General features: G+C 41.5%; 1 protein-coding gene across 12 annotated transcripts in view; it reads right to left on the bottom strand.

The window, feature by feature from the left end:
• FRYL (FRY like transcription coactivator) overlaps positions 1–20,305 on the bottom strand; it is a 389,109-nt gene that overhangs the window by 95,365 nt on the left and 273,439 nt on the right. For all 12 annotated transcript variants that reach the window (XM_075930454.1, XM_075930453.1, XM_075930452.1 and 9 more), the window contains 6 exons: positions 19,282–19,450; positions 13,999–14,261; positions 12,148–12,288; positions 8,127–8,295; positions 5,206–5,290; positions 1,362–1,474 (listed from right to left, as the gene is read on the bottom strand). In XM_075930454.1, coding sequence (XP_075786569.1) covers positions 1,362–1,474; positions 5,206–5,290; positions 8,127–8,295; positions 12,148–12,288; positions 13,999–14,261; positions 19,282–19,450 — 940 coding nt within the window. The remainder of the gene's footprint in view (positions 1–1,361; positions 1,475–5,205; positions 5,291–8,126; positions 8,296–12,147; positions 12,289–13,998; positions 14,262–19,281; positions 19,451–20,305) is intronic.

Raw genomic sequence — 20,305 nt, 5'->3', positions numbered from 1 at the left:
CATAGGCAGAGAAATAGTTCCTTCCCCACAGCATCTGTGGGGCCTATTAGTAACTTAAAATATTTTTCCAAATAGGTACTAGCAGCCTAGTACCTATCACAAGTAATCTGTGATGAGGTGAAGGAGTGGTTCGTTAGATGGGATTATCCCTGCACAACAATTATTATAACAGACTGAAGTTTGTTTATGCTTGTTTCACTCAAATCCCAGCAGACAAAGTGCCCTGGCATGTCTGTAGCCCCAGGTATCATGGTCAGGCTAATGTCAGCGTAGAGAGATTTCACCTCACATTGAAGAAGAAACTTTTGGCTCATCTGACCCAGGATTTGCCCTTTCTACAAGCTCTTCACTCAGTATTACAGCATTACTAGGCTGTTCCCCATTGATGAATATGTCAGTCCCCAGCTTTCCTGATGGTAGGGGGGAACTGGACCTCAGAAGGTCCATAACTACATACAGAAGTATCAGGCATGCAACAAAGGTTAAACAGATGACACACAGAGGGTTGGGTGAAGACCCTAATGGGAGGCAATGGGTAAGTTTTGGATCACACCTTTCAATTCCAATGCAGCCTATACAGAGTCTAAGAGTGGTAATATACAGATTGTCTGATGGGTCTCATTGGCATATCTATAATTTAATGTGTGTATGGGAGCCCATCATGGGGTAGAGAATGAGGAAATCCCCACTTCACCATCAGCAGATGAAGACTGGACTTATACCAGTATAAATGTGTCCTTCCAGGGTTTGAAAAATCCACACCCCCAAGCAATGTGTTTATACTAACCTAATCCCAATGTAGACAGTGGTATGTCAATGGGAGAGCTTCTTCCTTAAACACAGCTACCTATTATTGGAAAAGTTAATTAACTCTAAGCTAATGGGAGTAGTTCTCCCATCAGCACAGTTGTCTCTTCACTAAAGAACTACAGTGGTGCAGCTGACAGTGGCAGAGGTGAAATTGGAGCCAGCAGCTGTTGTCTTAAGGGTGATGCATAGACTTTTATGCTCCTGTTGACCCCCATGTTGGCTGAAGGTGTAACATCCAAGGGAAGAGAAAGCATTACAACATCTGGCTCCCCAACCTGTCCTGCATCCTGCTATGGAAACTGAGTTTCTGTTTTATTAGTTGCAACTTCAAAAGCAATATTAGGACTGGGAGGTTAGAGCTAAAGGATTTGGTGAAACTCTCTTGGTCTGGATGCAAGAGAAAACAGCCTAGTTCATCGCCTATTCCCTATAGTCCCTGGTCACTCTTTCAGAATAAAGGTGAATTTATCCTCTAATCTTTATCCAACAGTTTTTAATATTTGTGAAATTCTAGGCTTTATTTACTCAAATATTTAAAAAAAATATATTACTTTTTTCCTCTTCGTACGATCCTCCAGAGCTGCTGCTGTAGCGAGATTCTAGCCTGTGGTGCTGGCGGTTCAAATTAGTATTCAATCCACTGTAGATATCTAGATGCACATAGCTGAACAAAAGAATATATGAGTGTTAATAAGAGGCCTGTTTTATTTTAGAATGATACAGCAATTCAGTGCTTTACACAAAGCCTTCTTTTAAATGTAACTATATATTATGCAAAATAATTTCTATTACTAACACAACTATATATTTTGTTGTATGGTACCCAAACCATCCAATTGCTCTCTATTAAATCAGTCAGGAGCACTTTTCATTGTAGTAATTTTACTTCATGTGCCTCAATGAGATCATCTTTTGCAATAGTACATTTCTTTAGAACTCTGGCTGAATACAGTGTTTATGTACACATTAAATAACGTATCAATAATATTTTGTAGTAAACATGATACAGAGGTAAATATGAATTGCAACGGAGGTTAATAGATATCTCTAACCAACCCTGGTACCTTCCCTTGCAACAAACCCCGTTGCCAGCTTTGTCCACATATTCATTCTGCTGATACCATTATTGGACCTAACCAAGTGAGTTATAAGATCAAGAACACATATTCCTGCGCATCCAGAAATATAATCTATGCTATCATGTGCCGAAAGTGTCCGTCTGCTATGTACATTGGACAAACATCTCAGACGCTTCGCCAAAGGATTAATGCCCACAAAACAGATATCAGACAAGATCACAAAGAAAAAACAGTTTCTTGCCATTTTAACCAGAAAGGACACTCTCTCAATGACTTAACCACCTGCATTCTGCTACAAAGACCTTTTACATCTGCACTTGAAAGGGAATCCTCTGAACTGTCATTCATGTTAAAATTCGACACTTTCCAAAAAGGACTCAACAAACACTTGAACTATCTCACCCATTACCAAGATAGTTTCCCCAATTATCACCTCTAATACCATTAACTCACAAACATCCCACTCTCCCTACCTCTAATATCATCAATTCACAGACACTTACCTTCCTTCCTCCCCCCCCCACCCCTGCATCCCCCTCCTGTTCTGCAATGTGATTTGTCCTTTTCATATTTGTTCATTTTTTTAATTGTATCCTTTGGTATATATGGTTGTGACTACTTTCTTCCACTATTTGATCTGAGGAAGTGGGTCTGGCCCACGAAAGCTCATCATCTAATAAACCATCTTGTTAGTCTTTAAAGTGCTACATTGTCCTGCATTTTGCTCTAAGAGAAGTAGTAATTATTAAGAGCTTGTGTGTTAGGCATTTTAAAAACATAACAAGAGTGGTTTTTATCCCAAAGGAGTTTACACTCAGTTGATCTTGTCATTAAGGCTATGATTTTGTCACAGAGGTCATGGAATTCATGGTATCTGTGACTTCCAAAGACCTCCATGACTTCAGCTCCAATACAGCTGGGAGCTGCAAGGTCTTGCCACCTCCTGCAATGGCAGGGAGCTGTGAGGTGCCACCACCAGGTGAGGCAATGCTCCATGCTCTGAACTACCATAGGCAGCCGGGGTATCCTGCAGCTCTTCAGCCATCACTGTAGTGTAGGGAGACCCCTGCAGCTCCCCAGCTGCTGCCACAGGGCAGGGTTCCTCCGCAGCTCTGAGCCTTCACAGATGGTGATGGCCCCAAAGCTCCCTGGGTATGTCTACACTACCCCCCCTAGTTCGAACTAGGGGGGTAATGTATGCATACCGAACTTGCTAATGAAGCCCGGGATTTGAATTTCCCGGGCTTCATTAGCATAAAGCCGGCGCCGCCATTTTTAAAAGCCGGCTAGTGCGAACCCTGTGCCGCGCGGCTACACGCGGCACGGGCTAGATAGTTCGGACTAGCAAGCTACTCCGAACTATCTGGATGCCTCGTGGAACGAGGTGTACAGATAGTTCGGAATGGCTTGTTAGTCCGAACTATCTAGCCCGTGCCGCGTGTAGCCTCGCGGCACGGGGTTCGCACTAGCCGGCTTTTAAAAATGGCGGCGCCGGCTTTATGCTAATGAAGCCCGGGAAATTCAAATCCCGGGCTTCATTAGCAAGTTCGGTATGCATACATTACCCCCCTAGTTCGAACTAGGGGGGTATTGTAGACATACCTTCTGTTACCTCTCAGCTGCCGAGCGCCTTCCCTAGGATCTCTTCCTGTGCATATTTGTCAATTCATCTATTGACTTTGTTTTGGCAAATAAGTAAGCCTAAGATTGTGCCATGGATATTTTTAGTACAGTCAGGGACAAGTCACAGTTTCCACGATTTTTTCTTTATTGCCAATGTGCTGTCTTTGACTTTTACTAAAAATATCCATGGCACAATCTTAGGCTTCCTTATTTGCCAAAACAAAGTCAATAGATGAATTGAAAAATATGCACAGGAGGAGATTCTCACCTCTCACTCTGGTCCCTTTATGCTGTAGAAAATGGTTAGAGCAACATAAATGAGCATTAAAAGCCCCCTTTTCCAACCAGTGCAGAATTCTCCTATAATAGACATAGGACTTCTTCCTAAAGACCCCCTGAGCCCATTTCCAAACATGGGTGCAAGGTGTATATTATGAAAGTTATTGCAGAATTCACACCTACAGAGATTCTAGGCAATGCTGTAGCTTAGAAGTCAGCCCAAGGAGACTGCTGGAATCAGACAGCCTTCAGCACTGTTTCTGGTAACTGGAGTCATCTCTAGCCCCAAGAATAGCTTAAGACTGGGAAGATGCAAAGGCACCCGAACTGCACATCCTCCTGGGATGCAAGTTCTGTGTTACATCTCTGATAAGCAAAGTTCAGTATCTTGCATAGAATACCTTCAATAAAAAAAGTGGAGAGCTCTCCTTTAGTAGGGCCAGATAGATATTTCTAGGGATCCAAGTAAAATCCGAAACAGAAGCTCCTCCCACCAAGGGTTCAAAAACAAACACAGAGCAGAGTTGGAGAATGAATCTGCTTTACATTCTCCCTGCAGCAGCAGCTTCTGTCTCGCTGGACTGAATCCAGCTCCCTGCTCTGGATGTTGCAATCTGATGATGGGATTCAGAGCACCACTCAAGTATGGCCCTTTTCTCATGTCATGACTTGGGAAAAGGTGTGGGTGGGCAAAAGTTCAATGAATGGCCCTGCAACTTGGGAGTGTGGGGTCCCAGCACCACTCTGTTTGGGGGCCTGAGGCATACCATCCTCTAGATAGCCCTGTCCAATATATCTGACATTTTCGTTTTCTTGTAATGAGGGACTTGTCTGCTTACAGAAGTTTATTCTGGTATAGTTGTGCCAGTAATAAGAATATAATAACAACAGTATAATTCTCTGCATGAACACTCTGATTCCACTTTTAATTTATGCTGTTTTCAAAGTGACAAAAACTAATCAGAAAAGGCAGTTTTTCTAGACATTGACACTGAAATAAGAGTGTAAACATGAGGAGTTATAACAGAATAATTATAAAGATATAGTTCTGCTGGTAAATTTCCCCATATAGACAAGCCTTTAAAAAACAAACAAAAAGCCACATAAATGCTATGCAGCTTATACTGTAGCAGCTCTGTTTTTATAAAACCCACAGATTTAAATAAGACCACCACACAAGGAGAATCCACAAATCCGGGAAGAGTTAATTAAAGGTCAAGAAATATATGCATTGTTGGTCCCTAATAAAATTAAATTAAGAAACAGAAATTTACATATATCATTTGATTGGTTGCAATAATAATGTAGTATAAACTGAGAAAATAATAATGTAGTAGAAACTGAGACTGCAGTTCTTTGCATTGGTTATCAGTAGTTATTACTCAGTACTGCTGATCTATGAGGAGATACTTACTTCTCTTCTATATTGTCTTTTGTATGTTTATTGTCAAGATTGCCATCTGTGGGAGCAACCATTGTATTGCTACTGGAAGTAGTACCTGTAAATTAAAGGACAAAAAGAAAAATAAACTAGGATAGCTAAAAATGTTGAGATACTTATGTAATATATGAATTTATCTGAAAATCTTGAATCTATATTTTCTCTGTACTGAAGTAGTACTGTGTAAAAGCAGTAGGGGTACATTTACACCACAATAAAACACCTACACTGGCCTGGGTCAGCTCACTCAGACATGTGGCGAGGGTATGAGGAGGTAAGAGGGAGGTGCTCTCACATGACAGTACAGGTGTTCAGGCTTGGACTGGAGCCTGGGCTACGAGCCCCCCCAAGAGATCCAAGATCCTGGGCTCTGGGCATAGCTTGAACATCTACAATGCACTGATATTTTAAAGCTCCACAGCCATAACCCCATCAGCACAAGTTAGCTGACCCAGGCCCACCTCACATGTTCTACTGCACTGTAAATACTACCTTAGTGTTTACCACACTTGGTGGCAATATGTTCAAATATAAATTGAGGACCATTTATTATCAATTTGAAAAATAATAGTTACAATTTAAATTTAAAAAAATGGGCTGCTACATTTTCATTGCACCAGAGTTCCTGAAATTTTTTTATAATGTGAGAAATGCTTATGAAATACTGTTTACTAATGTGTTCAGTTTGTTTGTGTATATAAAAGATTTGAGTTTGTCTTTACAATGTGGATTTAGTAGAAAATAAATATTTTGTAAAAGGAAAATGTTTTAGATATGTATTTCTTCCTTTCTTATATGCTGCACTCCATACTCCTCTAAGGATATGTCTACATTTACCTCAGTGTTTAGAGTAGAGACACTGAAAACCCAGTTAGCATGGATATAAAGAGCAGAGTGGATGGGGCGGTATAGCTTAAGTGAGCTGCAGCTGGTGCCCATTAGGATCTGGTTTTTAAGCTGGCTCCTTTGAAGCCTCTTGCCCCCCTTCCCCACGTTGCTGCCTCCCACAGACGCAGCTGAGAGTGGGGTGGGCAGGAGCCGGTGCTTTTGGGGAACCTCCACCCCATGCTGCTGCCTCTCACTGAGGCTTTTAAGGTGGCATCCTGCGCGTGCCGGCTCTTGCAGAGCCGCCTGCCCCCCACGCTGCTGCCTCTGATACTAGGCTGGGGCAGAGAGTTGGACTGTGGACTCTAGGGTGGGGCCTGCTAGAGATGTCTGCTCTAGTGTGGGGCCAGAAATGAGGGGTTTGGAGTACAGGAGGAGGCTGTGGGCTGAGGGGCTTAGAGTGTGGGAGGGGCTGGCAGTGTGGCAGGTTTTGGGTTGAGGCTCAGAGCTGGGGCAGGAGGTTGGTGTCTAGGAAGGTGTAGGCTCTGTGGAGCACTTATCTTAGGCAGCTCCTGGAAGCAGTTTGCACGTCTCTCTGGCTCCTAGGCTCAGAGGTGGCCATAAGGTTCTACATGCAGCTCCTATCCACAGGCACCTCCCCTGAAGCTGCCATTGGACATGGTTCCTGGCCTGCAAAGAAGGTATTTGGCATAGTGCTTGAACTATGGGCTGGGGCAGCATGCAGAGCCACCTTTGCTAAGCCAGAGGGACATGCCAGCCACTTCTGGGAGCTGTGCAGAGCTGGCCACTGTAGCCAACTGTGAGGTCCGATCAGCTGTGCTGACCAGAACTGTCAGGATGCCTTTTCAACCAGGCATTCTGGTAGAAAACTGGACACCTGTCAACTCTGTACACAGACTTAGTCCTACAAAGTTCTTAACTTAGGAATACACGAAGCCATTGAAATTATTTGTTTAAAATTAAGATGCTTAAGTGTTTTGCTGGATCAGAGACTAAGGCTATGTCTACACTCGCGGCTTCTTGCACAAGTATGGCCGTTCTTGAACAAGAATCTGCAGAGTGTCCACACTGCCTGCCCACTCTTGCGCAAGGAAATTTACAGTACAGCGTGATAAGAGAGGGCTCCTTGCGCAAGAGGGCAGTGTGGACGCTCGGCAGGGATTTCTTGCGCAAGAAAGCCCTATGGCTAAAATGGCCATCAGAGCTTTCTTGTGCAAGCGTGCACATGGCAGTGTGGACGTTTTCTTGCTCAAGACTTCTTGCACAAGAACCCTCGCGCAAGATGTTCTTGCGCAAGAAGCCGCCAGTATAGACATAGCCTAAGCGGTCAACAAGCTACAAGACTAAGGCACATGGAAAATAAAGTGTTTTTAAAGTCTTTGGGTTTGTTTGCTTTTTTAATTTGTAGAAAACAAGGCCTTTGTCTACATACAAAATTCGTACCAGTTTAACTAACGCTGTTTTTAATGACAGCGGAGTAATCTCTAAGGCAGTGTTTCTTAAACTTTTTGAGACAACGGAACACCAAACAATTTTTTTTATGCAGAAAATTTTCTTCAACAAAAAAAATTGTTGTCAGAAAAAAAAAAAAGACAAAAACAAAGAAGTAACAAACACAAATAAAAGGTCGCGGCACACCTGCAAGTTGTTCACGGAACACCAGTGTTCCACAGAACATAGTTTAAGAAATACTGCTCTAAGGTGCAATAGGACTAACAAAAATAAATAGGATCATAGGTTTTCATGAGTAAAACCCACTTTTAAACTGGTACCATTTCCTATTTTAGTGTTCTTAATTAAGGTTACACAGGGCCATATAGATTTTGCTTATGTTAGAAAGTTATCAATTTACCTTACCTCTATATAAACCTTTGTAAACTGATTTAAGAATTACCATCAGTTTTTAATGAAAAAAACGTTTCTATTTGTCTATATTAGATCTGCCGTGACTGCATTGCATATAGCTTTTCCAATTAACTAATAATAATAATAATAATAATAAAAACAACAATTGAACACAGTAATAGCATAGTCAAAAGAATTCTCACCTGAAGTGACGGAAGGAATTTTGTAACTGGAAGTGATGCGGTAATATGGTGGATTATCCATATGAGTGACTCCAGAGCTGACTGGATCTGTAAGCTGTAGTTCACTCACCAGTTCTTCCAATAGTTGCATTGTTTTATCTCTACCTAAATAGACAATAACCTTTTTCACCTGCCATTAAAACAGAAACATGAATGAGACACTGAATTTAGGTTTTTTAAAGATGAGCGAAAAGACAGATGAACTGTACACCACAATCTTTTGCCTTTAGATAAATACCCTTCATTACTTATTGCATGTGAGATTTATGCCACCTATTCTAGTCCTAAAGAAAACTCATAACGACTTCAGTATTTGTCACCAGGAGTAAACCTCAGAAATAAAAGCAAAGATAAGATTCCTTACTTAAATACCATGAAGATATAAAGATGCTTTATCAGTGCAATGAAAAAAACCCCTTAGATTAGTAATATTTAAAATCTGTAAAAATTTTATGTTCATAATTTCTTGTGATTATTTACTTTTAGAATTTAATTTATGTTGAACGAAAATGCAAACTTATACAGTTTCACTTATGTTTTTATCCAGATTCTCTTTCTGATTCTCAAACATTACTATAGCCACACATTTTTTGTATATGTGACAGACATGTTTAAACAAACAAAAATAAAGATTTCAGGGAAATGCCTAATTTCAATTAGGTTATGTAAAATCACATTATAATAAACATACACTTTTGTATATGTATTATAATAAACATATCACCTTTTAATGATACCCATTATGAACTTTATTTTACTTGTATTTGTACCGTTCTTCTTGTTCAAGTGGCAATATTGCAAAACAGCATATATTTCAATCTCAAGATGCTTGAATCCCTTGTGTGTTTTAACAACTTAAACAACTAATCAAATGAAATTTGTTTATTAGTTGCATATTAAGTGAAAGTGGGATTTAAGGTCCTATTTCAGTAAACTGTTTTAAGTCATTTAAAGTTTTTGTTAAGAAAGAACAAAATAAAAGTACTTCAAACTCACTGCCGAAAAACAACAAAACCACTCTCAGTAGTTATTCTAGTTAGGGATAAAATGATTGATCATTCTTTTACTACTTTCCGCAAACTCCAGTAACATTAAGGTTGCCAAGTATGCGCTTTCTGAATGGAACACCAGGTTGAAAAGGGGCCCTGTTGAAAAGGGTCCAAAAGTCCAGCTGGTGCAGGCTTCCTACCTGGCTCTGCAGAGGTTCTAGGAAATGAGGCCGATATGTCCCTCTAGCTCCTAGGAGTAGGAGTGGCAACGGGGGCTCTTCATGCTACCCCCACCCTGAGCACCAGCTTCGCAGCTCGTATTGGCCGGGAATGCCAACAGCCAATGGGAGCTGAGGGGTTGGTTCTTGTGCACAGTGGGTATGTGTGGACCCCCTGGCCATTCCTTCTGCCCAGGAGTTAGATGGACATGCTGGCCACTTCCTGGGAGCTGTCTAAGGTAAGCACCACCTGAACCCAGCATCCCTCAGACCCACCCACACCCCAACCCTCTGATTCAGCCCTGTGTCCCCTCTGGCATCCTGAATCTCATTTCTGTCTCTATCCCAGAGCTTGCAAACCCAGCGGGGCCCTCCACCATTCCCACGCCCTAATCCTCTGACACAGTGGTCTCCAACCTTTTTAAGCACAAGATCACTTTTTGAATTTAACTGAAATCCAAGATCTATCTCAAATATAAATACCCTCGCCCTGCCTCCTTCCCACCCCTGCTCTCTCCATTCTTCCTCTCTTGCCCATCCTCACTCACTTTCATCAGGCTGGGGCAGAGGCCTGTGGTGCACATTCTGGTCTTGGATTAAGGGATTTAGAGTGTGAGGAGGGCTCTGAGCTGCTCTTGGGGCAGGCAGTTGGATGTAGGAGGGGGTTCTAGGTGTAGGCTCTGGGATGGCATTTGGATGCAGGGGTGCTCAGGGTTAGGATAAGAGTTTGGGGTACAGGAGAGGGTTCATGAGTGGGGTAGGAGTTTGGGATGTGGGCTCCAGCTGGGCACTGCTGGTGGCTCCTGGATGGTGGTGCACTGGGGTTAAGGCAGGCTCACCCCTGACATGGCCCTGCACCACTCCCTAAAACAGCCAGCAAACTCCATCCCAAGTCCTGTTGTGCCCCCTCTCTGCTCTATGGAGAAAGGATATATAGAGTGGGAGAGACATCAGCGCCCCTTCTTTCCCTCCCCTACTCTGCACAGAAAGCAGGAGCCTCCTGGGGGAGGGGCAGCTCCAAGGCAAAGGGCAGGAGATGCGCAGCAGTCAGGGGAGGGGCAGGTGAAGTGCAGGCACTTGATAGCCTCTTGGCCAAACTAGTCAGAATCATCTGTCGGAGGCTCCAAGATCTACCACTGCCCTGACAGGTGAAAATGAGTGCGTGAGACACAAGGTCTCAGAGAAGGGGTGGGAATGTTCAGTTTTCTTCACTGAACTTGAATTTATCTTGGGGTATCTAGATCCTAGAAACTGGATGGAGTCATTCTTCAATGTCTCCATTCTGATTTCTGTGTGTGAACCCAGAAGTTAGTGGCAGACAATTGCTCTGTTAGGTCTCCAATGCAGAGTACAATAACTCTCCAATGCAGAATGAGCTGGCTGAGCTAAAACTCCCTCTTTAAAAGTTGGAAGGAATTATTGGCAGCATGCTTCTTGTTAATAATGATTACTCCACAAAATTCCAACAATGCAGCCCTTCTCTTGAAATCCACTAGTAAAACTAGCCTGCTTACCCTGTAGCCTATCTCCATCTGTGTAAATAATTCCTATGGTCCTCCACTAGGGACGTAAAGAACTAGTCGACTATCCAATAAGCAAATGCTTATCAGATAGTCGACGACTAGTCGCTCCCCCTGTCTTGCTGCCTCTATCAGATAGAGACAACAAGGTGGGGAGAAGTCGGGGTACTTAAAAGCAGCAGCACTGCACAGAGCCCAGGGTCAGCTGCTCCATGCAGTGCTGATGCTCTGACTGCTACCAGGAGCCCGGCATCAGACTCCTCATGGCATTTCAAAGCAGAAGTGCCGCAGGGAGCCCGGGATCAGCTGGAGAGTCCTCAGCTGACCCCGGGCTCCATGTGGTGCTGCTGCTTTGAAATGCCAGGTGCACCCCGGGGTCAGCTGCGGACTCCTCAGTTGACCCCAGGCTCCATGTGGTGTGCCAGCTTTGAAATGTATAAGAGTCCCCACCAGGGACTCTTGTCCATTTCAAAGAGGAAGTGCAGCATGGAGTCTGGGGTCAGCATGGAGCCTGGGACTTCCCACTGGCGCTGGGCTCCACGCAGAGTTCCAACTTTGAAATGTCCACTGGGGCTTTTGTACATTTCAAAAGCGGAACATGAAAGTGCTTATTGACTAGTTGAGTCGTTGATGGAAATTCCATCGACTACTCGACTAGAAAATTAATCGCTACTTAACATTCCTATCCTCCACCATGGGAAGGTTTCCACAATGCTACATGTCTAGTCAGCCCTTACAGTATTCCAGTGTTCATTTATTAATATATCAGGCACAAGACTGATCCCTAGTCAAAATAGAATTTTCTTTTAAAGATACAGCAGTATATGGTAGAGCAATAATATAGAATACGATAACAAAACAAAGAAGAAAGAGGGGGTGAAACATAGTATTAAAAATCATCATGCATTTATGAATAAAGGAATTCATTTATAAAAATAAAGCCACGCCAAAAAGTGAAAGTCTTCTCCTTGGGAGAATGTTTTCATTTTGGAAGATAATTTGAAATAGATCATATATATCAACATCAGAGACTGCAAAGTGGGAGACACTGAATTTGAATTGGTCACAGCATTGAGTTGTCACATTGTGACACAATGAGATGGCATCAACTTCATGCTGTAGTTGAATGTGATATCATGACCCTTTATGTTATTATTCATCTATTTAGTGGTCTTCAAATGAGGAGCAGCTAAATACAAAATCAAATTTTAAAGAAATAAGAATATGAAGGAATACTGTAACATCAAGCACTTACATAAGGCAAGAGGCTGGGTTCGCTATTCACTCCACAAATGCTGATCAAAAAGTGTAAAATTATTTTCAGATTTTTTGGCCAACTGTCTGCTAGAGTAGTCCAGACATTCTCTATCTCTGACCATGCTACTTCATCACCATACTAGAAAACAAAATTAAGATATCCTTTTTGTAAATTCAATAGTATAAATAGCTTTAACAATAATTTGTTATTGAGTTAGTTTAATAGTCTTGAGAAAAAGGAAACCTAAACTCTTATGAGTAGCTGCTATGTTTTATACCTATATGAAGATTTCATGAATGCTCATACTCTTTAATACAGTATTTCTCAACCTTTTTTTAATAAAGTACCCCTTTTTCATCAAAAAAAAATATTTAAGTACTCTCAGTACTTACTGTTTTCAGACACACATCTTTTTCTACCATTGCAACACATTTGTTTAGCAACTTAACCATAGCCAGGCGGGCGATAAAATTTGTGGGTGTAAACAGTATAAAAATAACAAAGCGCTGTAAAACTTAAAACAAAAATTCAGTTTTCTCCAAATTTCAGTTGTGTTGACGTACCCCCCAGACTTCTCTCGAGTACCCTTAAGGATACTCATACCACTGGCTGAGAAACAGTGCCTTAATATATTCCCCAAATACAAGTAATTATCTTATGATCCCTACAATGAACAAGGAATAACAATGTAGCGTGCATTGCCTACATGTTAGCTATCCAGATCTGGGTGCCACTGTTGGGGTTTTACTAATGCACCTCCAATACTGACAGTGCTAGACAATGTCCCAGAAATCACTTATTACCTGAAATTTTTAATGTAAAAAGCCACCTTTTCATCACTAAGAGGCACTGGTGCAGAGGAGCAGGCTCCCTTACCCTACCCCCTTCCCTCTGCTGTAATACAGAAAAAAAATAAATTAGGCAAAGACAGCCTTCTGTCAGGCTATATCTACACTATGGCGTTTTTTGGGATACACGTCTGGTCTTCTGCTTGTTTTTGAGGAAGAGCGGATGCGCTCTTCCGGAATCCTGGTCTTCCTCCTCCCATGAGGAAGAAGGGCTCTTCTGAAAGAGGAAGCTTTTCCAAATTTGGCCCAGTGTAGACGGGCCAAACTTCAGAAAAGTCTCTTCCAAAAAAGCGATCCGAAACAGGTACGCAAATTGCATCCTGCAATTTGCGTACCCTTTTCAGATCCATCTGTGTAACGTAAACATAACCTCAGCTATCAGCAACAGTATTAGCCCATACCACCACCATCTCTCTTTCTCATAGTCCACCCTTCCACCTCATCCTAGAACTTATGGCTTTTAGGGGGATAACCGAGAATATATATAAATCTATTGTTTAATTGGAAGCAAGAGAAAAAAAGGAATGAAAACCAAATCAAACAGAAGACAAACAATCAGAGCAATCTCTTTGAGGGTCTCTCACCAACTATTTTTAAGTAGATTTGTTGGGTTCTGTTTTCTACACAGGAGTTACCTATCTAGATATCTAAACCATGGGACAGAAGTTTTAAGACTGTGATAATTTTTAAAATATTATTTCAAAAATAACCTGTTATTTTATAGGATCATTAGTATGTCATATTCTTCCTCTAGTATTACCCAGAATGCTAATTCAACTATTTAATAGCTTCCAGATTCACAAGTAATTTGGAGAACTGGCTTCTGAAGAGTTTTGCATAAGCTGGCAACAATGCTAATGAAGACTTTCATGCTGCTGAAAAGAGCTTACTAATAAAAGCTCACTAAGTGGTATCAGTAGTCCTACTCTGCACCTCTTCCCAGTCAGAATTTAACAATTCTATGACTCAAACAACAAGGAACACTCAAAGACTATTTTACCTTTGCTGTCATATACATCAGATTGTTTAAAACCATAGCAGTAGCCTGTGGTGATCCCCAGCCTTCTCCTCTTAGCCAGCGCCGACTGTTTACCATCAGTTCCCTGTCTTTTAAAGAATCCTCATCTTCATCTTCATCTTCATGCCGTATTGTTGGCAAAGGTTTCAAATCTACCAACTCAATATTGTTCATCCATGGAAGCAAATAGTGTAGCATCACTTGTCTCCCAGCAGGGTGCGCTGTTTGAATTCTCTGGCTCACCTCTATTATTCAAAATTAACAAACATGAAATGCAAACCTGTAAATATTACTGGAGAAGTTTCTGGAGAAGTATGTTTATAGTTTTAGTATCTCATACAAGACTGAATTAATACTATTACTGAAAATATTTTTATTTAACTGAGAGCAAATGTGCCCTCATAATACAAATGAAGTACACAAATTGCAGCTGAATATGCCTTTTGCTAAACAGATTTATACTATAGAGTTGGAATACTGAAAGTGCAGACAGTATCAACTGATTCATTCATATTTAATATTAAGTAAAACTTAAAATGATCAAATTATAAAGAAGTCAGCCCATACATGGAATCTCGCTATTAAAAGAAAATAGAAAATCAATTAAAATAGATTAATGAATATGAAATATTTAATCCTAATAGGACAGACAAAACAGTCAGCAAAAAGATCATACCAGTTGTCTGCTTAAAGAAACTATGTAATATGACTTTAAAGTTGTTCTAAGGCTCTGATCTTGCAAAGACTTATGCATATCCTTGAAGTCACAGTGTGAAATCATGGATACAACAGAAGTCAATGGCAAAACTCACATTGACTTTAGATCACCAGAATTCAATTCAGTGAGGACTGAACAATGCTTAAATCTTTGGAGGGCAGAGTTCTACTGAGTGGGCTAATCTATGGCTTCATGATTTCAGCCATTAAAAGCAGAACTACCTATTCTCTACAAAAACCTAACCACAGAACCTTCTCTCTGCCATTACCAGCCTCAGGGGTAGCTCAAAATATATTAAGAATACAAGAAAAACAAATAAACAATGCTAAAATATATAGGGCTCCAATTCTTCAAAGGAATCTGTCCATTAAACACAGAGTCTACTAAGGACCATCGCATCAGCCAGAGTGACTATGATTGATTGTGTTCCACCATGGATCATGAAGTTTCCAGATCTGGCTCAATCCTGTATATCCATGAATCTCTCTGAGGCAGCTGAATAAACCTTTTGCTGGTTTGGGCGGTGTCAGGTTGAATCAAGTGTTAATCTCTTCATGTGTCAAGAAGAATTTGAGATTAGTGTGTGCTGGTGTGGTTTTGTCCATTCTGTTGACATAGCTGAAGAGCACACAATATCATTTATGAATATAACGAGTGACCGAAGGAATGCCAAATCATTGCAAGACTATGACATTTACAAAAAGTCAAACCTTACATGCTCAGTTTTTGGCAATGACAGTACATATGGAATCCCTCTAGTTTTCCAAATCCTCCTGTAAGAAAGTTCAGTTTCTGACCCATATAGCAATACAGGGAGCATACAGGTTTGACAGATCCTGAACTCTATTCTTGGCACAAAGGTGTTTTTGCATCTAAGAGACATGGACTACATTCAGGAAGTGACAAGATCTATCAAGTGAAGAAGAAAAAATTACTAATCGGTTCCATAATTATTGTGCTCCAAATGTGTTGCACACTCATTCTACTTCAGGAGTGGGCACACACAGTGCACCATTGTCAGAGACTTTGCCCTCAGCAGTATGTTCGCTCATGTGCTCTCTAGGGCCTCCTGCTGCTGCATGTAACATGCTCACTGCTCATAATTGTTAGAATGTATCTCCTTGCTAGTGCATTTTTTCCTCTTTATATGTAGATAATACCTCTTTTAGTAGATTATTTTTGCTTAGTTATGGATACAAGATTTCTGTGTTTTCAAAACACCTCAGTTCCTGGATACTGGTAGGGGTTGCTGGGGCATGATGCAGTCATCAGAGTTTAAACCCTGCCAATTCCACAAGAAACTGGTATCAGTGAATGACCCATACTCCAGCTATCTGAAATATCTTGGGGAGGATTCAGTGTCATGTCATGAAGTGTCATGTCAGGATTCAGTGTCAAATTTACAGAGACTTTAAACCTAAAATCAAGACAGACAGGACCAAGCTTAAGCTTCTGTGAATGGAGGCAAATCTGAGCCCATCATCAGAGTTTATTTGTTGAAGAACATCTGGTTTATTGTGACTGAACTCTGTTTGCAGCCTAGGTAGACAAACTCATCAATACTCTCCAGGGTACCCAACCCCACCTGAACTGGGGGTTCCAAGTGTCCAAGCGACAAGGTTCTGGATGTTAATCTTCTGGCATTACATGTTTGACACAATTGCATGGACAGCATCTTGGACACCTGGGAATGCAAGGCTGAAATTCTCCCACTTCTTCACAAACAAGACTGTGTCATGAGCATAGTCTTGACTGGAAAACATTTCTTGACCAACCTTGATTCTGATGCAAGGAATGGAAAGTCCTAATATACAGTCAATAGCTCAACAGAACAGTTTCAGGGCAAGAATGTAACTCTGCCACACTCCTGAGGGTGAAGTGAAAGCTGTTTACTAGGAATGTTAAGTAGCGATTAATTTGCTAGTTGAGGGAAATTCCATCGACTAGTCAAAAAGCACTTCTGCATTCCGCCTTTGAAATGTACAGGAGCCCCAGGGGGGGCTCTTGTGCATTTCAAAATTGGAACGCTACATGGAGCCCAGAGCCAGCAGGAAGTCCTGCTGACTCTGGGCTCCACACGCGTGCTTCTGCTTTGAAATGCACAAGAGCCCCTACTGGGGACTCTTGTACATTTCAAAGCTGGTATGCAGTGTGGAGCCCAGGGGTGAGGGGCCAGCGTGGAGTCACCTGCTCATCGCAGGCCCCATGTGGGCGCTTTTGCTTTGAAATGCACAAGAGCCCCTGCTGGGGACTCTTGTACATTTTGAAATAGAAGTGCCTGCATGGAGCCCAGGGTCTGCTGGGGAGTTCCCAGCTGATCCAGGGCTCTATCCGGCATTTCAAAGCGGCAATGCCGTGCAGACCCCAAGTGACCCCAGGCTCCACACAGCTCTTCCGCTTTGAAATGCCGTGAGGAACCTGATGCCAGGCTCCCTGTGGCATTCAAAGCGGCAGTGCTGCACAGAGCAACTCATCCTGGGCTCTGTGTGGCACTGCTGCTTTTAGGTATCCTCCTCTTTTGCCCTTCCCCTCCATTGCCTGTATCTGATAAAGGCAGCAAGCAGGTGGGAGTGACTAGTCGACTAGCTGATAAGCAAATGCTTATCAGATAGTCAATTAGTCCTTTACATCTCTTCTGTGAAGCACTATGTATTCTTGCACCAGATTTAACAGAACATTTGGAACACCAACTGCTTTTGATATGATCCAATGTGCTGACCTGTCAACCAAATCAGAAGTTGCTTTGATGTTGAAATGTGCCACAAAGCAGGTGTTCAGAATGTAATACAGTCAGAAGCTGGAGGGTAAAGACAGCGTCCATTGTTAACTCTCTGCGGTGAAACCTTATTTGCTATAGATGATAATATCTGTTAAGAAGTGGCTGTATCCTACTAAACAGAATGTAAGTGAAAGTCTTTCCAGGAACTGATAAAGAGACTGGCCTGTAATTGCTCACTCAGTGAAAGATCCACTGCTCTCATATAGGGACATGAAACCTTTGCATTCTGCTGGTATTCTGCATGTCTAAGAACATGTCTATACCGGGCCACCCACGTGCACTGTTTCTTAAGGCACTTTTGAGCAGTTTGGGTGGAATACCATCAGGTCAAGCAACATATCCATTTTGAAACATTTGGATGGCCTTTCATGCTTTTTAAGTGACAGAGGATCAGTGTTAGTCCCTGGATGTGCAGCTGTGTAGTTTGTGTCATGTCACAGAACTCTAGACAGCTATGAGGAGGTCCATGGTTGAGCATGTTTTCATAATGTGTTTTTCATCTGTCTAGAACCTCATCCATCAATGAGCAGGGAGAGCAGTTTGGTTTCATAAAAGGATGTGAGAGAAGGCTGCCAGCCAAGCATGTGATGGCTCTGTGGAAAGGATTCAGATTATTGTTCATAAGTAGCCTTATATCTCTGTGGAGTTTTGTTAAAAGGCTTCCTCAGAGATGTTCACAGGTAGATTCTTTTATGGGATTTGGGTTTAACATAGAAATACTCTTCATACATTAATCTATTCACATTGATGCAAACTGAAAAAAAATCAAGAGTCTTTCTCTCTCACTTCAGACTATTATCAAATATTTCACTTAATTATGGAGCCAAGATCTACAGGATAAAAAAGGATTATAATTTTGGCTTTCAATTTTTATTGTGCTTATTACGGTGTTTAAATTTGACTGCAGATAGGTTAGCACATACAACTTTCTAAAATAAATTTATTATGTTAATTTTGATTGCATAAACTCAAGCAACATTAGTTTTTTAAAATATGAGAAATTTAAAAAAAGAGGCTTGTTTATTTATGCATCATTTATTCCAAAATTAAATGGAAACAAATACTTTACTACACTGCTGCTATATACTACCAAGAAGTGAATCTCAGAGTGAGAGAGCAAGAAATGGCATAGGCCATACTTCACAGCAAAGAGAATGTGCTGGCATGTTAATTCTCTTGGAAATCCCTTTCAAGTACATCTGCCATTTAAAGTTTATTTTTACAAACTGATTCTTGTACAATTACAATCTGTGTTTTATCAGCTATTTTCAGTACAAACTGAAAAACATGATTCTCAAGTATAGAAAAACTTAATCAGATTTTTATTTCTTTAATCATCATGATTGTGTCGCCTTAATTGATCACTTGAAAGTGAACTGAAAACCTAAATCAATGTGCTTTTAATTTTAGAAAAATGTGTTAATTGACTCTACTAACTAGACCAAAATGAGTTAAAATGATTTGTGTTGAATAACCAATGGTTAAAAATTCTATCCATTGCCAGTATCCTCTGAATATATCTTTGTTTGCTTAGATATTCAAGAGTCATTCTGTGTCCTGTAGTACCAGAAATATTACTCCAATCCATGCAAGCCACTGTATCTTATCTGTCACAAACTGAGGTGTTCTGGGATAACTGCAGCAAATAAAAAAATCTAAGATGGGGGAAGGACTGGGGCTTAGTAACCAATCTATAATTGGTTTATGGAAAACAAGAATTCAAAATTTCAAAGGACAACTACAAGCCTGGTTAAGTGCTTTACCATACCTGAGAAGACAGCAAGAGTTAACTCAGGGTATGTCCTTGCTAATTCCTCTGACAGTTGATAATATGACACAGAATACAGGTGTGGCAAAGGAGAAGGCTGACCCAGTAGACCATCAGTTCTCTGAACCTCCAATTTGTGAGCATAGCGAAATATCTTAGGTTCCAAGATCTGTAGCAATAAAATTCAGATATTTGAAGCTAAATACAGAGCTGGGACAAAAGAAAACTCTACATGGTTATCTTCTGAGGAAATATAATATATATTGTGCCATCATTTCACATTTTGTATCTTAGTAGAGTAATAAATTCCTGGCCATCTGAGACTCATTCTCTTTGAGAACCAGTCCCAGCTATCAATTTCCAAGTTCCATTTTCACTTCCTAGTGCATTAAGTATGGGTATGTCTACACTACAGCGTTGTTTCAAAATATCTTATTTCAAAATAGTTAATTCGAAATAAGTTATTTTAAAATAACACGTCTACACACAAAATGCATTTTGAAATAGCGCGTCAACACTGAAGGGATGCTGAATTGCATTGAAGGCCGGCCGGAACCAGGTCCAGCAGGGCATCAGGTCAGGAGTTACTTTGTGTGGCTGCTGCCTGAGGCTATCTGAGGCCTGTGCTTAAAGGGACCTCTCCCCCCCCCCCCCCCGGACAGCCCGTTCTCAACTTTCTCTGCTTGCTTGCCTACCTCGATGAGGGACAGCAAAGCATTTTGTCTCTGCATACTCTGGTTGCCCTCACTCGGGACACCATAGCACTCTGCAACATGGAGTGAGAGCTGACCCTGGGCACTCCAGTGCTTCTAGTGGTCGCATTGCTGCGAGCCTGGCTGCACTTTCTGCAGGCTGCCATCCGAGAGGTCCATCGGGGGGCTGTCCGTATCCAGTAGGCCCTACGGGAGAGCTTCCACCCTGAGGAACACTAAGAGCCTCCCTGGTCTGCCCCACTGGGGGCTTGTGCCTCATTCCTCCCTCACGTCCTTCCACTTACCCCCTCCGTAACTCGTCTTTCTGATGT

Source organism: Pelodiscus sinensis, chromosome 5 (assembly GCF_049634645.1).
Source record: "Pelodiscus sinensis isolate JC-2024 chromosome 5, ASM4963464v1, whole genome shotgun sequence".
NCBI lineage: Eukaryota > Metazoa > Chordata > Testudines > Trionychidae > Pelodiscus > Pelodiscus sinensis.
Note: the sequence above shows the minus strand (reverse complement) of the source record. Positions and strands in the feature narration are given on the sequence as shown.